The 19,154-nt window shown below is 43.3% G+C and overlaps 1 protein-coding gene across 11 annotated transcripts in view; it reads right to left on the reverse strand.

Annotated features, from left to right (window-relative positions):
* Positions 1-3,500: 3,500 nt before the first annotated feature.
* The window catches only part of tns1a (tensin 1a), a 67,889-nt gene continuing 52,235 nt past the window's right edge, over positions 3,501-19,154 (reverse strand). For 5 of the 11 annotated variants that reach the window (XM_061777601.1, XM_061777609.1, XM_061777650.1 and 2 more), the window contains 18 exons: positions 17,308-18,978; positions 16,617-16,697; positions 16,304-16,467; positions 16,067-16,145; positions 13,632-13,694; positions 13,426-13,458; positions 13,174-13,255; positions 12,161-12,702; positions 11,987-12,073; positions 11,786-11,914; positions 9,206-9,301; positions 9,063-9,140; positions 8,909-8,980; positions 8,779-8,805; positions 8,492-8,660; positions 6,596-6,664; positions 5,935-5,964; positions 3,501-5,858 (listed from right to left, as the gene is read on the reverse strand). In XM_061777601.1, the coding sequence (XP_061633585.1) occupies positions 5,729-5,858; positions 5,935-5,964; positions 6,596-6,664; positions 8,492-8,660; positions 8,779-8,805; positions 8,909-8,980; positions 9,063-9,140; positions 9,206-9,301; positions 11,786-11,914; positions 11,987-12,073; positions 12,161-12,702; positions 13,174-13,255; positions 13,426-13,458; positions 13,632-13,694; positions 16,067-16,145; positions 16,304-16,467; positions 16,617-16,697; positions 17,308-18,978 (3,602 nt within the window). In that variant the 3' untranslated portion in view covers positions 3,501-5,728. Of the gene's footprint in view, positions 5,859-5,934; positions 5,965-6,595; positions 6,665-7,748; positions 7,873-8,491; positions 8,696-8,778; positions 8,806-8,908; positions 8,981-9,062; positions 9,141-9,205; positions 9,302-11,785; positions 11,915-11,986; positions 12,074-12,160; positions 12,703-13,173; positions 13,256-13,425; positions 13,459-13,631; positions 13,695-16,066; positions 16,146-16,303; positions 16,468-16,616; positions 16,698-17,307; positions 18,979-19,154 lie in introns of those variants that run through there. The other 6 variants (XR_009789141.1, XM_061777624.1, XM_061777615.1 and 3 more) reach the window with 6 other exon arrangements.

Below are 19,154 nucleotides of genomic sequence, written 5' to 3' on the forward strand. Positions count from 1 at the left end.
CATGTCGTTTTGCACTATTTTTTTTTTTTTTGCACTATTTTTGGAATATTATAAGGAGTAACGATTCATTTGTAATTTGATAGTCATTCGGCAATGTCATTGCAAATAGTGATTACGGTTTTAGGGGACGAGTCCCAGCACGAGGGCAAACATTTTGGATATCCTTCCACAAGCTTCTCACAATTGTTGGAAATAATTTGGGTCCATTCCTCCTGATAGAAGTGGTATAACTGAGCCAAGTTTGTAGGCAACCTTGCTCACAATAGAAGTGGTATAACTGAGCCAAATTTGTAGGCAACCTTGCTCACACATGCTTTTCCAGGTCAATTTTCAATAGGATTGAGATCATGGCATTGTGGTGGCCACTCTGAAATCACTGACTTTGTTATCCTTAAGCTACTTTGTAACAGTATGCTTCAAGTCACTGTCCATTTGCATCCAAGCTTTAACTTCCTGGCTGATGTCCTGAGATGTTGCTTCATTATTGCCACAATGTTCGTTCTTCTTGATGCCATTTATTTTGTGAAGTGCACCAGTCCCTCCTATAGAAAAACAACACCACAACATGATGGTGCCACAACAATCATTTTACACTTGAGACTGTGAGTCCCAGGATGCACAATTGCTGTCTGGAAACAATGAGTTCCAGCCCTAGAACAATGAGTCCCTGCAACTTACAGTATCGTCATAGGTAATTTTTGCTTCGCGGTCCTGCAATTTAGCAATTTGTAAAATTTGTAAAATATTTTTGTGTTATCCATTGTGCTTGCTCTCTCTCAACATATTATGTTTCAGGCTGCCTGATAGAAATTGTTTTAGGACGATATATTTTCCCAAAAACTATCACGATATACGATAGTATATTTGATGGTTTTATTTGTTGTCGTTTTTTTACGTCACGGATATAATGATATTATAGAGCATAATAATTCAAGTGCATCCATTTTACGAACAATTAACTTTCAGTTATAAAGAACATTGAACATTGGCATTGTAATGTAGATCATTAATAAAATAGTATCTTAGAGATAAATAAAAAATATATATAAATCAGACTCGGGCTCTGTCCACAAAGATGTCACTTAAATATTAAACATTTGGCACATAGGTATACAGTCATTAACTCACTAAAGAGGCCCAAAAATGTCTTAAAGCCTGCCAAATTTGAATGAATAAAAAAAGCAACATGTACTCGAAATAATTTGGGCTTTATCACTGGTTTTAAATACATACATTTTAATATCAGTTATTTTTTTAGTCTTTATTTTTATTTATTGTATGAATGTTGTCGGCGGCACGGTGGCCGACTGGTTAGAGCGTCAGCCTCACAGTTCTGAGGACCTGGGTTCAATCCCTGGCCCCGCCTGTGTGGAGTTTGCATGTTCTCCCCGTACCTGCGTGGGTTTTCTCCGGGCACTCCGGTTTCCTCCCACATCCCAAAAACATGCATTCATTGGAGACTCTAAATTGCCCGTAGGCATGACTGTGAGTGCGAATGGTTGTTTATTTCTATGTGCCCTGCAATTGGCTGGCAACCAGTTCAGGGTTTACCCCGCCTCCTGCCCGATGACAGCTGGGATAGGCTCCAGCACGCCCGCGACCCTACTAAGGAGAAGCGGCTCAGAAAATGGATGGATGGATGGATGAATGTTGTCATGTTATGTACCCTATAATTTCTGCTGCCTCTTGGCTTTTGAAAAAAAGATTTTATCTCTCAATAAGCTTTTACCAGTTTAAATAAAGGATAAATAAAATGTAAAATAAGGCCCTCGAGCTGCTGGACTGTGACGTGAGACCTTCACCTGTCAATCCAATGACGCTGAAAATGAGTTTGCCGAAGTCTACTACTGCCTGAATATTGATAATGTGTACTGCTGTGATTATGGTTAATAAACAGTTAAATTTCCCAGATGTGTGTGTGTTATGTGGGGAACACACACACAACTCCGAGCGTTAGTTTTAACGATGTCGCCGTGGTAGAGTGAGCTTTTTAGCTCCAACCCTTAGCTCGCTAGCTCGTTGGCTTGCCGGCTAGCGAATGTAATCAACACTTAACTTTCCCTTAAGTGTCCGGTTGTGTGCATCTACGAAGCAAACGCAGTTCGGCCAACGGCTTGCTGCGTCGTGAGCGGCGCTGCAGGTGTTACCAAAACAATGAAAATTGATCAAGTCCAGAAAAATCTCCCATGTCCATTGTGTGGAACTGTAACTCACCCTAATCTGCCTCTGATTGGCTAGCACCAAGAAAGGATTCTTTCTTACGATTTGGTGCATTTGGTGTGTGGAAGCTCTTCACCAACTCACACACACACATACATACGCAGGGCAGCTCTTAAACCATGCGTCCTCTTTCCTCCAAACGTAACAATGCTCCTTATGGCCAAACACTTATATTTTTGTTTTGTCGGACCACAGGACCTGTCTCCAAAAATGAAGGTCTATGTCCTTGTGTGCATTTGCAAACTTGAAATCTGTCTTTTTTTGTTTTTGTTTCTTTTGGAGTAATGGCTTCTTCCTGGCAGCGTGGCCTTTCAGCCGATGTCAGTACAGTACTTGTTTTACTTTGGATAACAACACAGCCGGCATCTTCACAAGGACTTTTACTTTTGTTCTTGGGTTTCTATGCACATCATGGACCAAGGCACGCTCATCTCTGGGACACAGAACCTGTCTCCTTTCTGAGAGGTATGATGGCTGGACATTCCTATGGTGTTTATACTTGTGTGTTATTGTTTGAACAGATGAACATGGGACTTTCAGACATATGGAAATTATACCCAAGAATGAACCAGACTGGTGCAGGTCCACAATTCTCTTCTTGATGGCTTGTCTGATTTCTTTCGACTTTCCCATCATGTTACACAAAGCAATGTTTCTGGCGTTCCGAGTTTCTAATTATCAGAAACTTCCAAAGAAATGATACCACCATTTGGGTTTTCCCAAATTGTTTAAAGGCACAGTAATCTTACTGTATGTAAACTTCTGACTTTGAAGAAAGTCATGATATTTTGCCTTAAAAAAAATCCTTGTCTCATTATTCTGGCATTTAGCAAAGAGAAATAATTTTGCTAATCCTGACTCACATTCATAACTGCAAAGAAGTATTTTTTTAAATCTTATTTTTCATTCTATTCAGTCTTGAGACTTATTGTGCTGAGCAGGGACCTTGGGTATCAAATTCTGTGCCATATGATGTGTAAATGTTTGTTGGTATGACAAAGTGACCTAAAACAGGAACATTTTTGTCTGATTTCACGTCAGAAAGTGAGAAAAAAAATCATATGTTAAGACGGGCAGTGTGAACCTGAGTAAACGGAAGTATCACAGATCAGCTGCACTCCTTTACAGTACAGTACAGTACAGTAATTCATTTGTGGCAGGTGTCCTCCATCAAGCTAAAGGGACGATGCTGTACACCTGTCACAGACCAGACAGCACCCGCGTTTGGAGCCAAGAACAAATAATGACGCGCGCATACGCGGACATACACTTAGATGTAACAGATTTGTATTGCTTTAATGTTTTGTTTCCCCTCGTTAGGTAAGCCATAATGATCGAATGACGATGATAAGCACAAACACAATCAGAGTGTCTTTTTTTCACATTAATACATTTCAGACAACTATGGACACTTTAGTTCTTTTATAAAAACGCTTTCTTGGACAGAAGCATGCTGCACTGCTCTGCTTCCATACAACACAATGGAACAAGATGTCTTTGACAGAACAAAAAAAGAATAAATAAATCATTGGCATTCGGGAGGTCTGATGATATGAAGCCTTGGAAGAGCTTTTTGCATGTGGAATTCCTCTCATTCTCTGCTGCTCTGTTAGGTTAAGTGTTTCATGTACACAGCAGGCATCTTTTTGCTCTGGACATATGTTTAAAAGAAACGTCAGTAATGTCTCAGTGCATAAATGTAGACCTCCCTGTGTAACATTTTTGCATGTAAAATGGAAGCAAGACATAAAAAGCAGCTCATGTGACTCTTTGGCAAAAATCATAACTGTCATGGGCACACATTGTTTTTCTATTGCATTTGAGCTTGGCCTCTTTACCCTTATCTTTTTGTTTTAATCTCCAATGTTCTATCGACTATAATCTGTTCAAAATGTTTGCAGCCAACAAACTCTTGTTCACACTCTTCTGTCCATGCAACTCCGCTACACTGCTTTTGCCAAGATGACAAACAAGACGAGCCAAAACGGATACATGTACAAAGTAATGTACACCAGATATTCAAACATATTTCAAAATCCTCAGACTTTAAAATCATTAGCCAAAATAATTATACATTTTTTTTCCAAACCCATTTCTTTATCGAGACTGTACAATATATGCATAATGATTACTCATGAGGGACCAAAGCAACAAAAATAAATACTTTTCGCTAAGTCACCTTTCAAAGTAGTTCATCTATGTACATATATAGCTATCCTCTTGTTGTAGATGTTTGCATGTGCGCAACTGTGCACAGTGTGAATGCTCATGTTGTATTTTCTCTGCTAAAAGTATCTAAAATGTGTTTTGTGACAACACAGTGGAAACAACAGAGACCCCTGGGTACACTCAAAAGGTAGCCAAGACCAAGAATTAAAATACGAAATATAGCGTATCACCATCATTTGACTACTTTAAAAATGGGGTGTCTACATCTTGTTGAGTACTCTGAGGAGCATTAAAAAAAAAAAGTCTACTTCATGCGGTCTTTGACAAGTCAAACGGCCTCAGTGTCTAAGAGGGCACACAGCATAGAATGTTTTCAGGGAATACTGCTATGAAGGAGTAACAGCATGCAGAAAGAACAGTGCATAGGTCCAGGTTTCGTTTCCTGGAGGTGCTTTCCAGTGTTATTCTGTGACAAGCGCCCTGGTGCAAGCCTGACTGGGTGGCTCTACCCTGTGGACAATCTGCCAAAGTCACCAGTTGCTTGCAGTAAAGCATCTTGCAAGGAAGGAGGGGGTCGATGAAAACGCACGTGTACGGAGCTTAGTGTTTATGTGTGTGTGTCGTTTTTCTTTTCTTTTTTTTGGGAGTCTGGTCTGCAATGTGCAGTTTAGATCAGTTGCCTTTTCACTGCAGAGCCCTTTCTAACACACAGCAGAACCAGAAAATCCCAAGCTAAGGGCTCCACATGTACTAGTGGAAGGTAGGAGAACTGAGCTTAAAGTTCAAGCTAACATGCATAAGGTCTTCAGACAATGTTTTGCCAAAAGCCATCAAGGCCAACTTTTTTTTTCTTTTCCTGAAGACAATGTCAAGAAGATAGTACTTCTTTTCTTTTTTGTGTGTGTTCATAGGTACATCTTTTAAAGGAGGAAATAATAAGAATGGCTTAATCACTACGTCATTCTTGCACTTGTATTGCGTCTACCTTTGGTAAATCAATCAAGAGAAACAAGAAAACACCCTGAAACATCCGAGCCCCACATCCTCACATGTAACTTCCCCAAGTTCCATCTGCTCTCATCTTCACATTTTTAAGTCCAGCGACCTCTATTTTCAGCCCCACATTGGCACATCCTCTTGCAAGTTCACAATGCCTTTTGCAAAAAGACATTTGCAACACGCCAAACCAGAAAGGCAGAAAAATATATATAAATTAATTAAGTTAAAAAAATAAGAGGAGATTGGCAAACCCCAGAGAGAAAAAGACACCAAAACGATGGATTTAAAAAAAGACAAAAAAAGAAAAAAGAAAAAAAAAGCCGCTATCCAGCCGTAGGTTTCACCGCCTCATCATTTTGGAGACAAAGCTGACTATGGTTGAGGCCGGCTGGTCAGGGTCCAGCTCAGCAAGCAGGTGGCTGACATTGTCTGTTGTGCTTCCTTGTTTCCTTGCCACAAAGCCAAAAAGCCTGAAAGAAAACAGATGTGTGTGTTTTGTTGTGCATGTGCACAAAATGTGTCACAAGTAATGTTGAAAATACTTACCGGAGAGAACCACCACTCTCTTGGCCCCACCTGGGCAAATAAATCATTTAATTACTGTTAGACTCAAAAGCCATAGTGAATTGAATCTTTTAACTTGTACAAAAAGCTATACATTTTATTGAAATCGTTTTTGCAAACCTGTATTTAATAGGGTAATAATGAGTTAGAAAACTAGTATTAATTGATTAGAAATGAGTACAGGTCACACTTCACTGGCTAATACTCAAAATTCTCAAAATGTGTAAAAATGTAAATTAGCTTTTTAAATTTAAATGTACTGTATATTATTAATGACCCTCACATTCCAATTGTTTTAACATTTTTTAGATTTGTATTTGTTTTCAAGATCATGATGATTTCATGATCATTATCAAGAAACGATTACATAATATTTTACAATACCTTTTTCATTATAAGCTTTCTTTTCTGTCACTCATTCTCTTGTACTGACAGAGTGATGCATGCAAGGTCCAAGGCCCATGTGTCACCTGTATTTAGATGTAGCAGAAACTAAATGTTTCCTTTTTTATTTCTCTTTTTAACGAGCAAATAAAGAAGTCAGATCCGGCCATTGTAAAGCACTTTTCTAGATCGTTAAAATGCGACAATTTTACTATTTTGATGGCACGAAAAGTTTATTCATGTTGATATTGAGTCATACCTTCTGTCCTGGGGATCGGTGTCACAGTAGGTTATGGTGCTTAGTGGATAATGCCGCCTGAAGAAGATCCTGCAGAAACCATGACACTTCATAAAATTTGTTTCTTATTACCACTACGACTACTACCATAGCAACATGTATTTATATGTGTATGATATATTATATTGTCTATAGACCTTTTCACCATGATGTCACATGTACATCCGGATGGCAATAGCTCTGATGGTACCACCACTAGTAAACAAACTCTTCTATGTCATTTGACCACAGCTGAGCGATGGAGAAAACGGGGGAAATGAGTGATGATTTTTCTGACATCTACCACCGTACTTGTGTGAAGTGTCGTTCTAAAATAAGATCTTATGTGAGATAAATTGCATCCAAGGGAGACAGAATGCTGGTCGTAATTTACATTTCAACAGGTAAGTTCAGAGCTTGACATAAACACCCGCCATCCTGCCAAATGTGGGTGAATTTCATCAGAAACAGGTGACATCGACACTCCCACTAGTCACTTTAGTGAGTCGAATAATATATCTATTTAATTGTCGTATTCGCAAATTGCATCTGTACTAATAAATCAATTGCAATGTGAGACTACAAAACTAAAACTAAAAGCCCTGACTGCACACAGCTTTTGCTCATTGGTACATTTGTGAAGCCTCTTGCTGACATCACTGCTGACAGGGTGTCAGACATACTAAGCTCAGCTACAGTATGTAGCAGAATGTGGAAGATATTCAAAGACCCGGAGAGAAAACAAACAAGAAGAAACATGATGAGACGAAGGAAGAGGAGATGGAAAAGAAAATATTTTTTAATGAAGAGTGGAAGGCAGGTCGAGAATGACTCGTACATGACCCAGGAGAGAATTTCATGTCACATACTGACTGTAAAGTATACTGTACAGTATCTCCCAACTATCCATCCATTTTCCACACCGCTTATCCTCAATTGGGTTGCGGGCGTGCTGGAGCCTATCCCAGCTGACTCCGGGTGAGAGGCGGGGTACACCCTGAACTGGCCGTCAGCCAATCGCAGGGCACATATAAACAAACAACTATTCACACTCACATTCATGCCTATGGACAATTTAGAGTCTTCAGTTAACCTACCATGCGTGTTTTTGGAATGTGTGAGGAAACCGGAGTACCTGGAGAAAACCGACGCAGGCACGAGGAGAACATGCGAACTCCACACAGGCGAGGCCGGATTTGAACCAGAGTCCTCAGAACTGTGAGGCAGGTGTGCTAATCAGTCGTCCACCGTTCCGCCGACTGTTAATGTGTGGCAGAAAATAGTGTCCAGAAATAGTGTCCAGTTGTCACTCAGACCGCCAGTGACAAAGTCTACTATCAAGCCATGGGTAAGTTGATTCAAAAACAGATGTGGTGGAAATTCAGACATCGGTAACATGATCACTGAGGGACTGGCTAATTAATTGACTTTTTATGTTCCTCAGATTAATGGCACAGACGTCCTCTTTAAAGGGTGAAATGAATTGTGTGCTATGGAGCTGATGTTAGCTATTAGGCTAGCCATCAAATTTGATCAATTACTCTGACAATTCAACCAAAAATATTGTACAAACCTGTGAGAAAATGTCCTTCACATATTTGGTTCCAAGTCTGTCCCCTTAGAGGTGGCTACTACGTTACTAGGCAGTTTTGAGATCTTCTCTGTACAACTATTTAACTCGATCCACTGGATTAATTTAGGTTTAAGTCAATCAAAAATCTCAACACCAAACATGTTTTTGTCATCCTTTCCAGTTCATGTCGGCGGTATTCACTCGCGTTCTGCCACCCGAAAGTACACTGGTGCTGGTACATATTGTTTACACATGTTATGAAAAGGTCTGTTATTACTTTGTGAATAATAACTTTATGCACTTACTTCCTTTGACTGTCTGTAAGCATGACACCCTGCAGAGACACTTTACAGTGGACGACGGTAGCGGTGGGCAGAGGATTGGTCGCCAGCGTCTGACTGATGGCCTTGGCAATGGCTTGAGGGCCAGTCAAGGACTCCATGTCCACAGAGTTTATGTAGAGCACATTTGACGCTGGAGGCCACAAGGGAGAACATGTCGTCAGTCATCTGACGCAGGAAAACAGTGCATGCACTTAAGCAAAAATGGAATCTTTGATTTATGTGAGAGACGGCGGCGGTCCAGTATTTACCGTGAGACTCCTCCGGAACCTTCTGAACTGTAAAGTAGAAGTGACACTGTGAGACAAAGTGGACGACCATAAAGAGCACTCACTCTCTTCCGCAATTTTGCAAACACCAGCAAGTAGGTACAGTAGTTACCTGTTCCTTGCTTGAGAAGCTCCACAACTGGGTCGGTGGGTGTGGCCAGCTCCAGCGCCTCTTCATTTGGGTCTGTATGAGACAAGCATTTTTGAAACATCACACGCAACTTGGGAATTATTAGTGGCTCCTGGCTGGCTGCCTGCCCTTTTACCTTTGGTGGGGATCATGAGCTTGCAGGGCAGCGCCAAAGGAGTCATGGAGTGTTGGTAAACCAGTGCAGAGAGACAACCTGCAGTGAAATAGTGTGTGAGTCGAGTGGATGGCGAAATATTAAGTAGCGTCAGATGCACTCACCAAAGTAGGGCTCATTGGGACAACCCTTCAGGCGGACACCTTTGGGACTAGTTTCAATCAGGAAGTGTCTCACCAGCTCGCTGGTCAGATCGGCAACTAGTAACATTGTAACATAGCATGTTAAAGCAATGCTATACAGTATATTATACAGTGGGTGCGGAAAGTATTCAGACCCCCTTACATTTTTCACTCTTTGTTATATTGCAGCCATTTGCTAAAATCATTTAAGTTCATTTTTTTCCTCATTAATGTACACACAGCACCCCATATTGACAGAAAAAACCGGAATTGTTGGATTTTTTGCAGATTTATTGTTAAATATATTCTAGAAGTTATCATTTATTTGCTTAGCTTGCATTAGTATTATGGACGATTTTAGATGTCTCGCCTTCAAAAAGATGACTCAGCATCATCCGATGGAAGGGCGCCTGGACCAAGGACGTGATCGGATGTGGTCGGGGACGTGACAGGTGTTGGTCCAATGTTTTGTGTTGTGTCTTATTGTTTAGAACATTATGTCTGGGAAAAACCCTCCTATTTTCAAATAAATGCAGGAGCGACGGGAGAGATTGGTTAGAGCGTGTTGAGAGGCTGTGATCTGAACAATCCCCCATACGCCCTCCTCATGAGAAAAAGAAACCAGTGTCTTCATTCCTTTTGTGTCTATTTTTTATAATGTTGGGTAAGATACATCCAACATTTATTAAAAAAGAAAAACTGAAATATCACATAGTCATAAGTATTCAGACCCTTTGCTCAGTATTTAGTAGAAGCACCCTTTTGAGCTAATACAGCCAGGAGTCTTTTTGGGAATGATGCAACAAGTTTTTCACACCTGGATTTGGGGATCCTATGCCATTCCTCCTTGCAGGTCCTCTCCAGTTCTGTCAGGTTGGACGGTAAACATTGGTGGACAGCCATTTTCAGGTCTCTCCAGAGATACTCAATTGGATTTAAGTCAGGGCTCTGGCTGTGGCATTCAAGAACAGTCACGGAGTTGTTCTGAAGCCACTCCGTTGTTATTTTAGCTGTGTGCTGAGGGTCATTGTCTTGTTGGAAGTTGTACCTTCGGCCCAGTCTGAGGTCCTCAGCACTCTGGAGAAGTTTTTCGTCCAGGATATCCCTGTACTTGGCCGCATTGATCTTTCCTTCGATTGCAACCAGTCGTCCTGTCACTGCAGCTGAAAAACACCCCCACAGCATGATGCTGCCACCACCATGCTTCACTGTTGGGACTGTATTGGACAGGTGATGAGCAGTGCCTGGTTTTCTCCACACATACCGCTCAGAATTAGGGCCAAAAAGTTCTATCTTGGTCTCATCAGACCAAAGAATTGTATTTCTCACCATCTTGGAGTCCTTCAGGTGTTTTTTTTTTCTTTCCGCAAACTCCCTGCGGGCTTTCATGTGTCTTGCACTGAGGAAAGGCTTCTGTCGGGCCACTCTGCCATAAAGCCCTGACTGGTAGAGGGCTGCAGTGATGGTTGACTTTCTAGAACTTTCTCTCATCTCCCGACTCATCTCTGGAGCTCAGCCACAGTGATCTTTGGGTTCCTTTTTTTACCTCTCTCACCAAGGCTCTTCTCCCCCGATTGCTCAGTTTGGCCGAACGGCCAGCTCTAGGAAGGGTTCTGGTCGTCCCAAACATCTTCCATTTAAGGATTATGGTGGCCACTGTGCTCTTGGCAACCTTAAGTGCAGCAGAATTTTTTTTGTAACCTTGGCCAGATCTGTGCCTTGCCACAATTCTGTCTCTGCGCTCTGCAGGCAGTTCCTTTGACCTCATGATTCTCATTTGCTCTGACATGCACTATGAGCTGAAAGGTCTTATATAGACAGGTGTGTGGAATGAAGGTGTAGAACCATCTCAAGGATGATCAGAAGAAATTGACAGAATACTTTATATACTTTAATATATTTCAGTTTTTCTTTTCTAATAAATCTGCAAAACTTTTGACAATTAATTTTTTTTCTGTCAATATGGGGTGCTGTGTGTACATTAATGATGAAAAACATTTATTTAAATGATTTTAGCAAATGGCTGCAATATAACAAAGAGTGAAAAATTTAAGGGGCTCTGAATACTTTTCGTAACCACTGTGTGTGTGTGTGTGTGTGTGTGTGTGCGCGTGTGCGTGTATATATATAAAATGGCCTTGAAAAAAAACAACATTTTTTGAATGCCAAAAAAATCTTGAATAAGCGGGGATAAACCGCCAGTAAGCGTTTTTGGGGTTGGTTCCTCCCAAGAAATGAAAAAAAAAAACAATTTACAAATTGGGAAAAAAAGAAAAAGAAATCAGCAAATAGGTGAATCTGCAGGTGCCGAACAGCAAGTATGCGGGGTCCACTCAAAATCAGTGTGCTGAAAGTGCATCCTCGACTGCCGTGCTCCTTTTACCTTCACTTCACTCTTGTGTGTGTACATTTGAAACTCACCCACAATTCAAATTTTATCTCACAACACAAGGCAAAAAAACGACCAAGCGAAGGCTCGTAGCTCGAAAAACTCATTGCGGCACTCGCGAGTCAAAGTATCACTGTATTTTTCACATTGGACCTATACAGTATCGAAATCACCTTTTTTGCTTTGTTGTACTGTTGGTGGTGGACAGGCCACCTTCAAGGCAAGACCGTAAGCCCCACGGAAGGAGTGGCTGTCCCTGATGACGAAGGCGCCGGGCTCCCTGTCCTTCAGCACGTTAATGGCTGAAAGGAAAGATGAGAGTCAAGACTGCGACATGGCACTTGCTGAAGAGCATGCAGAGCTCGTGGTGTCACCTTGCTCTCGGGAGATGTCGGGCTTGTACCAGAACTTGGACGTGTCTTGGACAAACTTAACATTCATCTTGATATCTGGATAACCATCTGTTGATGACAGAATAAAATTATGAATGTGGGGGGGACAAAGAAAAAAAAAACCTCTACACTCACAGTTGTCTTTTAGTCTCTCACCATAGATGGACTTGGAGGTGTCTGGGTAAGTCCCAGTCAAGTTTGACCCTCCAGCCTCAGCTGCTGGGTTCTTGCTGTCCATCCTCTCTGTGTCCCCACTGCTCGCGTGCCTCTTCACTGGCAGCTGGGGGGAGACGGGGAAGGCGGGTGTGGAAGGCGGCTGTGCCTGACGAGACGTGGCCCCCATCTCATCAGGGGTACTGTGGCCGCCCGCTATAGCTCGCCGTCCCATCAGGGGGCTGGCGGGGGGCAAACTTGCACTGCTTGTTTTGGGGTTTCGGCCAGTCAAGGGGCTGGAGGGGATGCTATCCCGGCTCCCGCCTGCTGGAGGGGTGTGTCTGACCGGTGAGGGACTGGCTTGGCCCAAGCGCCTTTGGAGGGCAGGGCTTGGGGGTGTGTTGGTGGCCACTGTGCGGTGGAGGGTGTTGGGGCTACCAGGGACAGTGTGGACACCCATGATGTTCACCTGGGAGCCATCTGGGGAGGCGTGTGCTTGCGGGTAAAATGGTGCTGGGCTGTGGTCGGAAGAACCATGTCTCCTTCTGACAACGGAAATTGAAAAAAAACAACAACATTATTTCTCCATCTACATTAAAGGTTGAAGGTTGAGGGTTTGTCATTATTTGTCTCCCCAAGGCAAAGTCTTAGAGCAAGGGACAGCTGCATAGATGAATGAAAACAAACATACACCAACATCAATCAACATTAGTCCAAGTCATCTCCATCCATCCATACCTCATCTGGTTGGTTATCCATGTTGATTAGCTTAATTGGCTGAGGAATTTTTATTTCTGTTTGCACTGTGGTACCTTGCATCTTATAACAGATTTGAATTGTTCATACTAACATTTCAGTACATGCAAGGGTGTGTGATAAGATTATTTTAAGCTTCTTTCACCGTCTCTTGTTCAAATATTACCAGCGGTGTATTCCGAGGTGTGGACATACCGACGGCCTTTGCCGCTATTTCTCAACATGAGAGCTTAAAGTGTCGGTCCTGCACAGATACGCACCCTTCGGGGCTGTGTACAGGACTGTTGCAGGTGAGAGGTCCGCTGAACTGTTGTGCTCTAAATTCCACAAAACCTCGATTATCTGCAAAAAGAACAAAAACAAACAAACAACAAAAATAAAAATAATAATAATCGATCAACTCAGATTAGAAGCTATGTGACTATGAAGTATTGCATAGATTAAAGACAGTTTAAGAAACAAAGAAATAAAAGCAACAACAAAAACTTGGGCGTTGTGTTAGCCTATGTTACCTTGTTCTCCATGATTAGAAACAGTCTGACAGTCTGATCGGGGAAAAGTAACAGAAGGAGCCAGTTTGAAGAGGGGAGGAGACGCACAAAAGCAAGGAACAACAACAAAAAGCCAGTTAGCTAGGGAGAAGCAGTCACTGTTTGAAGCAACAGAGGGTAGCAGAGATGCAGAATGACTGGAAGATACACTTTTGAACGTCACTGACCTGATGCAAACTTTTGATTAGGCTTCATTCCTGCTGATGACATCCAGCTTGGTGGGGAGCGAACTGCAGACAAACATTAAGAGGGTGAAGCTCACTACAAATAAATGACAGCCTTGCAATGTGACAGAGTACTAATACTTAGTTACTGTACTTACAGTTTTCACAAATCAGTACTTTGTTAATAGTATTTCTGATAATTTTAACTTTTACTCCACAACAAGTAAAATGTATTTTCCGCTGATACATTTCCCCTAAAATAAAATTAAATCAGAATACACAGCGAGGCATACAATACAAATTATATACATCCATCCATTTTCTGTACCGCTTATCCTCACTAGGGTCGGGGGGTGCTGGAGCCTATCCCAGCTGTCTTCGCGCGAGAGGCAGGGTACACCCTGAACTGGTCGCCAGCCAATTGCAGGGCACATATAAACAACCCTTCGCACTCACATTCACACCTATGGGCAATTTAGAGTCTTCAATCAACCCACCATGCATGTTTTTGGGATGTGGAAGGAAACCGAAGTACCTGGAGAAAACCCACGCAGGCATGGGGAGAACATGCAAACTCCACACAGGCGAGGCCAGGATTTGAACCCTGGTCCTCAGAACTGTGAGGTAGATGTGCTAACCGTGCCGCCAAATTATATACAATACAATTAAATTAAATTGCTGCTGACTTTGCTGCTCTCACAACATTTCCAGAAGCAGATGATGACCAAACCAACTAAAAAAGGTGAACAAGGATAATATTACAAACACGTGGACGTATTTACAAGAATTGTTTTTCGTACACTGGAGTGAAAGACTCTTCCTTTAGGATGAAGTGACTCTCATGACTACCTAAAGTGACAGAAATATTGTCATTCCAAAACTCCCCATTCAACCTAGCTAGCAGGTTAAAATCAATTCATATTAATTGTGTAAAATGTAAATGTCAATGTTATTGCGGCTATCATTAACTTTATTAGGCATACTGTAGTCAATATGATGAGATCCTTTAAGAGTTTTACTCAAGTAGTATTCTACAAGGTGACTAATGTTATTTTCTGACTTTTACTCAGGTAATGCTATCAGGTACCTTTTACATATATTTGCACACAGCTGCGGTGTGTTATTTGGTGTGAGGTCATGCTTTCATCCTTTTAAATAATCACAGGCCCAGCCTATGCAAAACTGCTCAGCATTTTCAAGCCCATCTAAATCGTGATGCAGGACTGGCAAGATGACTACGACAGTGCAAGCATGTGCCTTTCTCCTGCTCCTAGAGGGCTTGCCCGCCACCTTGGGAAAGTATGTCTACGTAAGGGTGAGAATGAAATGGCACGACGCTCAGAGTTACTGCCGTGAGTTTCACACAGATCTGGCTCCAGTTGTTAACGATGAGGAAATCTGGAAACTACGAAATCAGTGGCTATGTGGTTAGCTTCTGGACCGGACTGGTGAGGAATGACACTGACAAATGGATGTGGTCAGGTGGTGGCGCAGTATCCAGAATTCTCTGGGGAAGAGGGCAGCCAGATGATGTGCCAAACGAAGACGTCGGCATGATGATCAACTATAGGATTTACAATAGAGACAGGCTATCACAAACCCTTTTCTTGCTTCGATGCAATTGTTGTGAGGGAGAGTGCAAGCTGGGAGGAAGGTTTGGAGCACTGCAGAGAGGGAGACATAGCAACTTGGCCAGCGTGACATCACAGACAGAGATGCTGTTGATCCAGAGACAGCTGGACAATAACCTCTTTACTGAGCATGTCTGGCTGGGTCTGCGTTTCTTCCCTGTGGGCTGGCGCTGGATAAACAAGGAGCACTTGACATTTGAGGCGTGGGTTGGTAACGAGAGGCTTTCATGTCCGGCACTAAGACAGAAGTGTGGTGCCTTAAAGGTGATGGGATGGATGCCAAATGAAGACACAGACACCGGTGTCATTTGGGGAACAAATAACACGCTCGTTGGGGTTAGTTTGGGGAAAATCGACTTTTGTGAAGATTCAGTGTGGGAGGCTCACAACTGTGAGCAGAGGCTTTTTTTTGTTTGCTACTAAAGAATTACTGATTAAGTAGCTGAAGCATCTTTAGTCCACGTATTCATTCATTTAATTGTTTTTAACTCTCAGTTATTGGGTACAGTATCTACAATCAGGATAGTTGGTCATTTAATTTTGGGGTGTTTTAATGGTATTTCCTGTCATTGTCTTAATTTTGTCAAGTATACTTTTAATAAAAGTGTTGAAATAAAAATAATTGCATGGTCTTAGCTGCTTGTCGTTTTTTTTTCAACAAACGAGAAAGCCTAAAACATAGAGATAAAAAGATGTAAACGGTACAGGATGGTTTCAGAAATGCTTCCTTTCTGCAGAAAGGCTGACAAACAATGAATAAATTCTCGGGCGAAAGGAGAAATTTCATTGTCTGAGGCTAATTCTCACCACAGTCTCGTAAAGCAGGACTGTTGCTGGCAAACCTATCATTGTTCTCAACTGCCTCCCGGTGGCTGTGCACTGTACCCTGCCAGAAAGGAGTCAAGCAAACAGAATAAGCAGAAAAACCATACAGCACTACAAACAGTATTAAACGTTTATTTTTTATTTTCCTGTCGAGCTCTGGGGTGGGGGGGGGGGGGGGGGGGGGGGGCGCTACAGGGAGGAGGAAATTGATGAATGTACCTCTCTGGCTCTTCCTCCAGGTTTGTGGGGCAGACTGTTGCTGAAATCTGGTGAATGGCCATCCGGCCTGTTGTCATGGCCGCTCTGGTACTGACCCTCACTGGTGGTCCGACGCCGACCCGTCTCCTGGTTTACCTCCGGGGTCATTCCCCTGGAGCGTACCCCTGAACCCCCGCCCACAAACATTAAGTAATGTGAGCAAGAATAACTACTTATGATCAGAACAATATGCACGCAAACTCAGAAATGTTCTAGAAATGATGTGTAAGAAATTAAAACGGAAGCAACTGAAAGGGAGTGGCGGTGGACAAACCAGAGAAAGAATAGGAGCGATGGCGGTCAGATTGTTGCGGTGTTATGCTTTCACTGATGCCCCGGATACGAGCGTTGTACTCTGATGCCGGGGCAGGAGGTCAGCGGGCGGATAGTGGACAGGAGGAAGGTAGAGGAGGAAGAAGGTGGGAAGACGTGCAGTGGAAGAAGCAATGGTGGGAAGGGGTTGTCCGATCAGCGATGGATTGAAAAGAAAAAGAGAATAAAAACAAAAAAAGCAACTGACTTAAAAGAAAACAATATTAAAACATATTTAACACAACTCAAGAAGCGGAGTGTTAAACGCACAAAAAAAGAAGGTACTGTATATGCAACTTGAATCCACTGGGAGGCAGCGTTGATCTTCCAATGGGTTTACCTAAATGTGAACTCATGGAAGCTGTGATCTCAAAACACTTCCTGCTATTATTACCCTGCACTCTCAGGTTTTACTTTTATTTTCATTTTAACTGCAGAGCTAATTATATGTGCACATCTCATTCCTCTGGTGAATGTGTAACAAGAACTGCTATAATCTGCTCGACCATGTGCACCTCAGCGGCCCAGATGGGGAGCTTGAGTTGAAACTTTACAGATTAAACTCTGACTCCAGTGAGGCGTTTAATGCACTGAGCCTTGTCATACATATCAATTATGCGATTACTATACAGTTTGGCACAGCCCAGCCTTACCAGCAATGCGGTGAGCCACCAGGCCCTCTAGGTTAAACGCCTCTTCCTCAGCATCCGGCTCTCGGGCCAAAGAGGAAGATGAAGTGTCCTTAGGTTGAGGGGTGAGAGCAGGAAGTGGAGAGGAGGACTCACTACAGCCCAGAAAGGGAGAAGAGCCCTGTAGATCCGGAGAGTTGGACACTGTGCCGACCATGTACGAGTTCAGAGGCTTCAACGAGGGATGGACATTTGTGGATGGATCCGAGGGGAGCTGGTGCAGTACTTGACGTGCGTGAACATAGGGCTCGGGTGTGTGTGTTGGGGTGGTGTTTTGGTGTTGGAAAGTGGGACTGGGCCTTTGAGGAGAATGTACTGGAGACTCCAAAAGAGGGCTCTGGTTGGGAAAAATTCTCCCAGACATGCATTCTGGCTGATGGAAAGTATTATTGAATGACGCAGAGGTGCTGTAGCCATGGATGGCTGAGTCTGCCTGGTACGATGGCCTTGTAAGTGTCTGGGAGAAGGGCACCGGTGATGAATTAAAGGTATTTTCCCCAGGTGGAGCACTGTGTGACTTGGACATGTGGGGGTTGATCGGGTCTAAGTCGAGCATGAGCATGTTGAGGGCTTCAATAGACTGCTCAATGTCCCTTTGAGAAGCTGAAGATGGAAAATGTGGCAAGCTATGGGTGGACTGGAGCGGTGGGCCAAAAGGATCATCTGGGAGGCTGTACTGGTGCCATGCACTGAGACCTCTCTGAACAGCCTCCCGGCTACTGGTGCTCCTCTCAGGGGCCCTGGGCATTAGTTTAGGGTTGGATTCATGACTGCTAGTAGGTGGGTTACCAAAGGACTGTGAGCGATACATTCCGCTCTCATTTTGGAAGTTATTATATGCCCCCGATGGCAACACAGAGGCACTGCACTCCTGCATTGCAGTGGGTGTCTGTATTCCGTGCACAGGGATCTCACTCAACTTATCGCTGAGAACACCTCTTTCAAGGTAGGGGCTGTCGTTCTGACTGCTGACAGGGCCTTGTGACTGGTAGTAGAGGTCAGCTGGTGTGGCCTGGCCCTCTAAGGATGAGAGTGTGCCCAAACTGTCCACACTATTACCCTCTTGGCTATTGGGAAGCTCGTCATCAAGAATATCTGTCTCACGCTCTTCTGCGGAAGTGCCCCCAATTAACCTGGTGTGGCCCCCGTTGACATGCACCTGTGCGGGGACCAGGTGCCGGACACCCGCTCCCGGACTGGTTGAAGTAGACAGATAAACTTGCCGTTGATGAACAGGCACCTCAAGTCCACACAGAAGCTGATCTAATTCTCTCTTCTCCTGGGGGCTGAGGGTCAGGTGGCTTGCTGCTGGGTTGTCGTGGCTTGATCCCCCCTGCAGAGACTGACTGTGATCCTCTGTACGGTCGGTCTTGATGGAGGCTGTGGAGTTTCCCGAGTCGCTGCTTACAGACAGAGTGTGGTCGACGGCAGGGAGAGAGGCGTGGCCTGTTACAGGAAGGGTATGCTCTGTTGGTTGAAGGGGGTGGTTTGGGTGCTGCAATAGATTCTGTGTGGCTGTCAGGGGGTCTCCATGCACCGGGAGGCCGTTGATGGTGACCACTCCCTCCAGGGAGTCTTTCTTTCGGACCTGTGCGTACAGGCTTCCATCAAGTGGACCTTGACTGTGAACAACATCTGAAAAACAGATAAAAAGTGATTAACCCGAAACATATTATCTGTATACAAAGGAACAATAATCAAATAGACAAGTTGCAAAAGACCTAATAGCCCACCCTACAAGCACAAGGAAGCTCTGGAAGTCTTTTTTTAAACCCCGAGTTATTAGCCCAGCAACCAGCAATGCTGGCCCC

Source organism: Phyllopteryx taeniolatus, chromosome 1 (genome assembly GCF_024500385.1).
Source record: "Phyllopteryx taeniolatus isolate TA_2022b chromosome 1, UOR_Ptae_1.2, whole genome shotgun sequence".
NCBI lineage: Eukaryota > Metazoa > Chordata > Actinopteri > Syngnathiformes > Syngnathidae > Phyllopteryx > Phyllopteryx taeniolatus.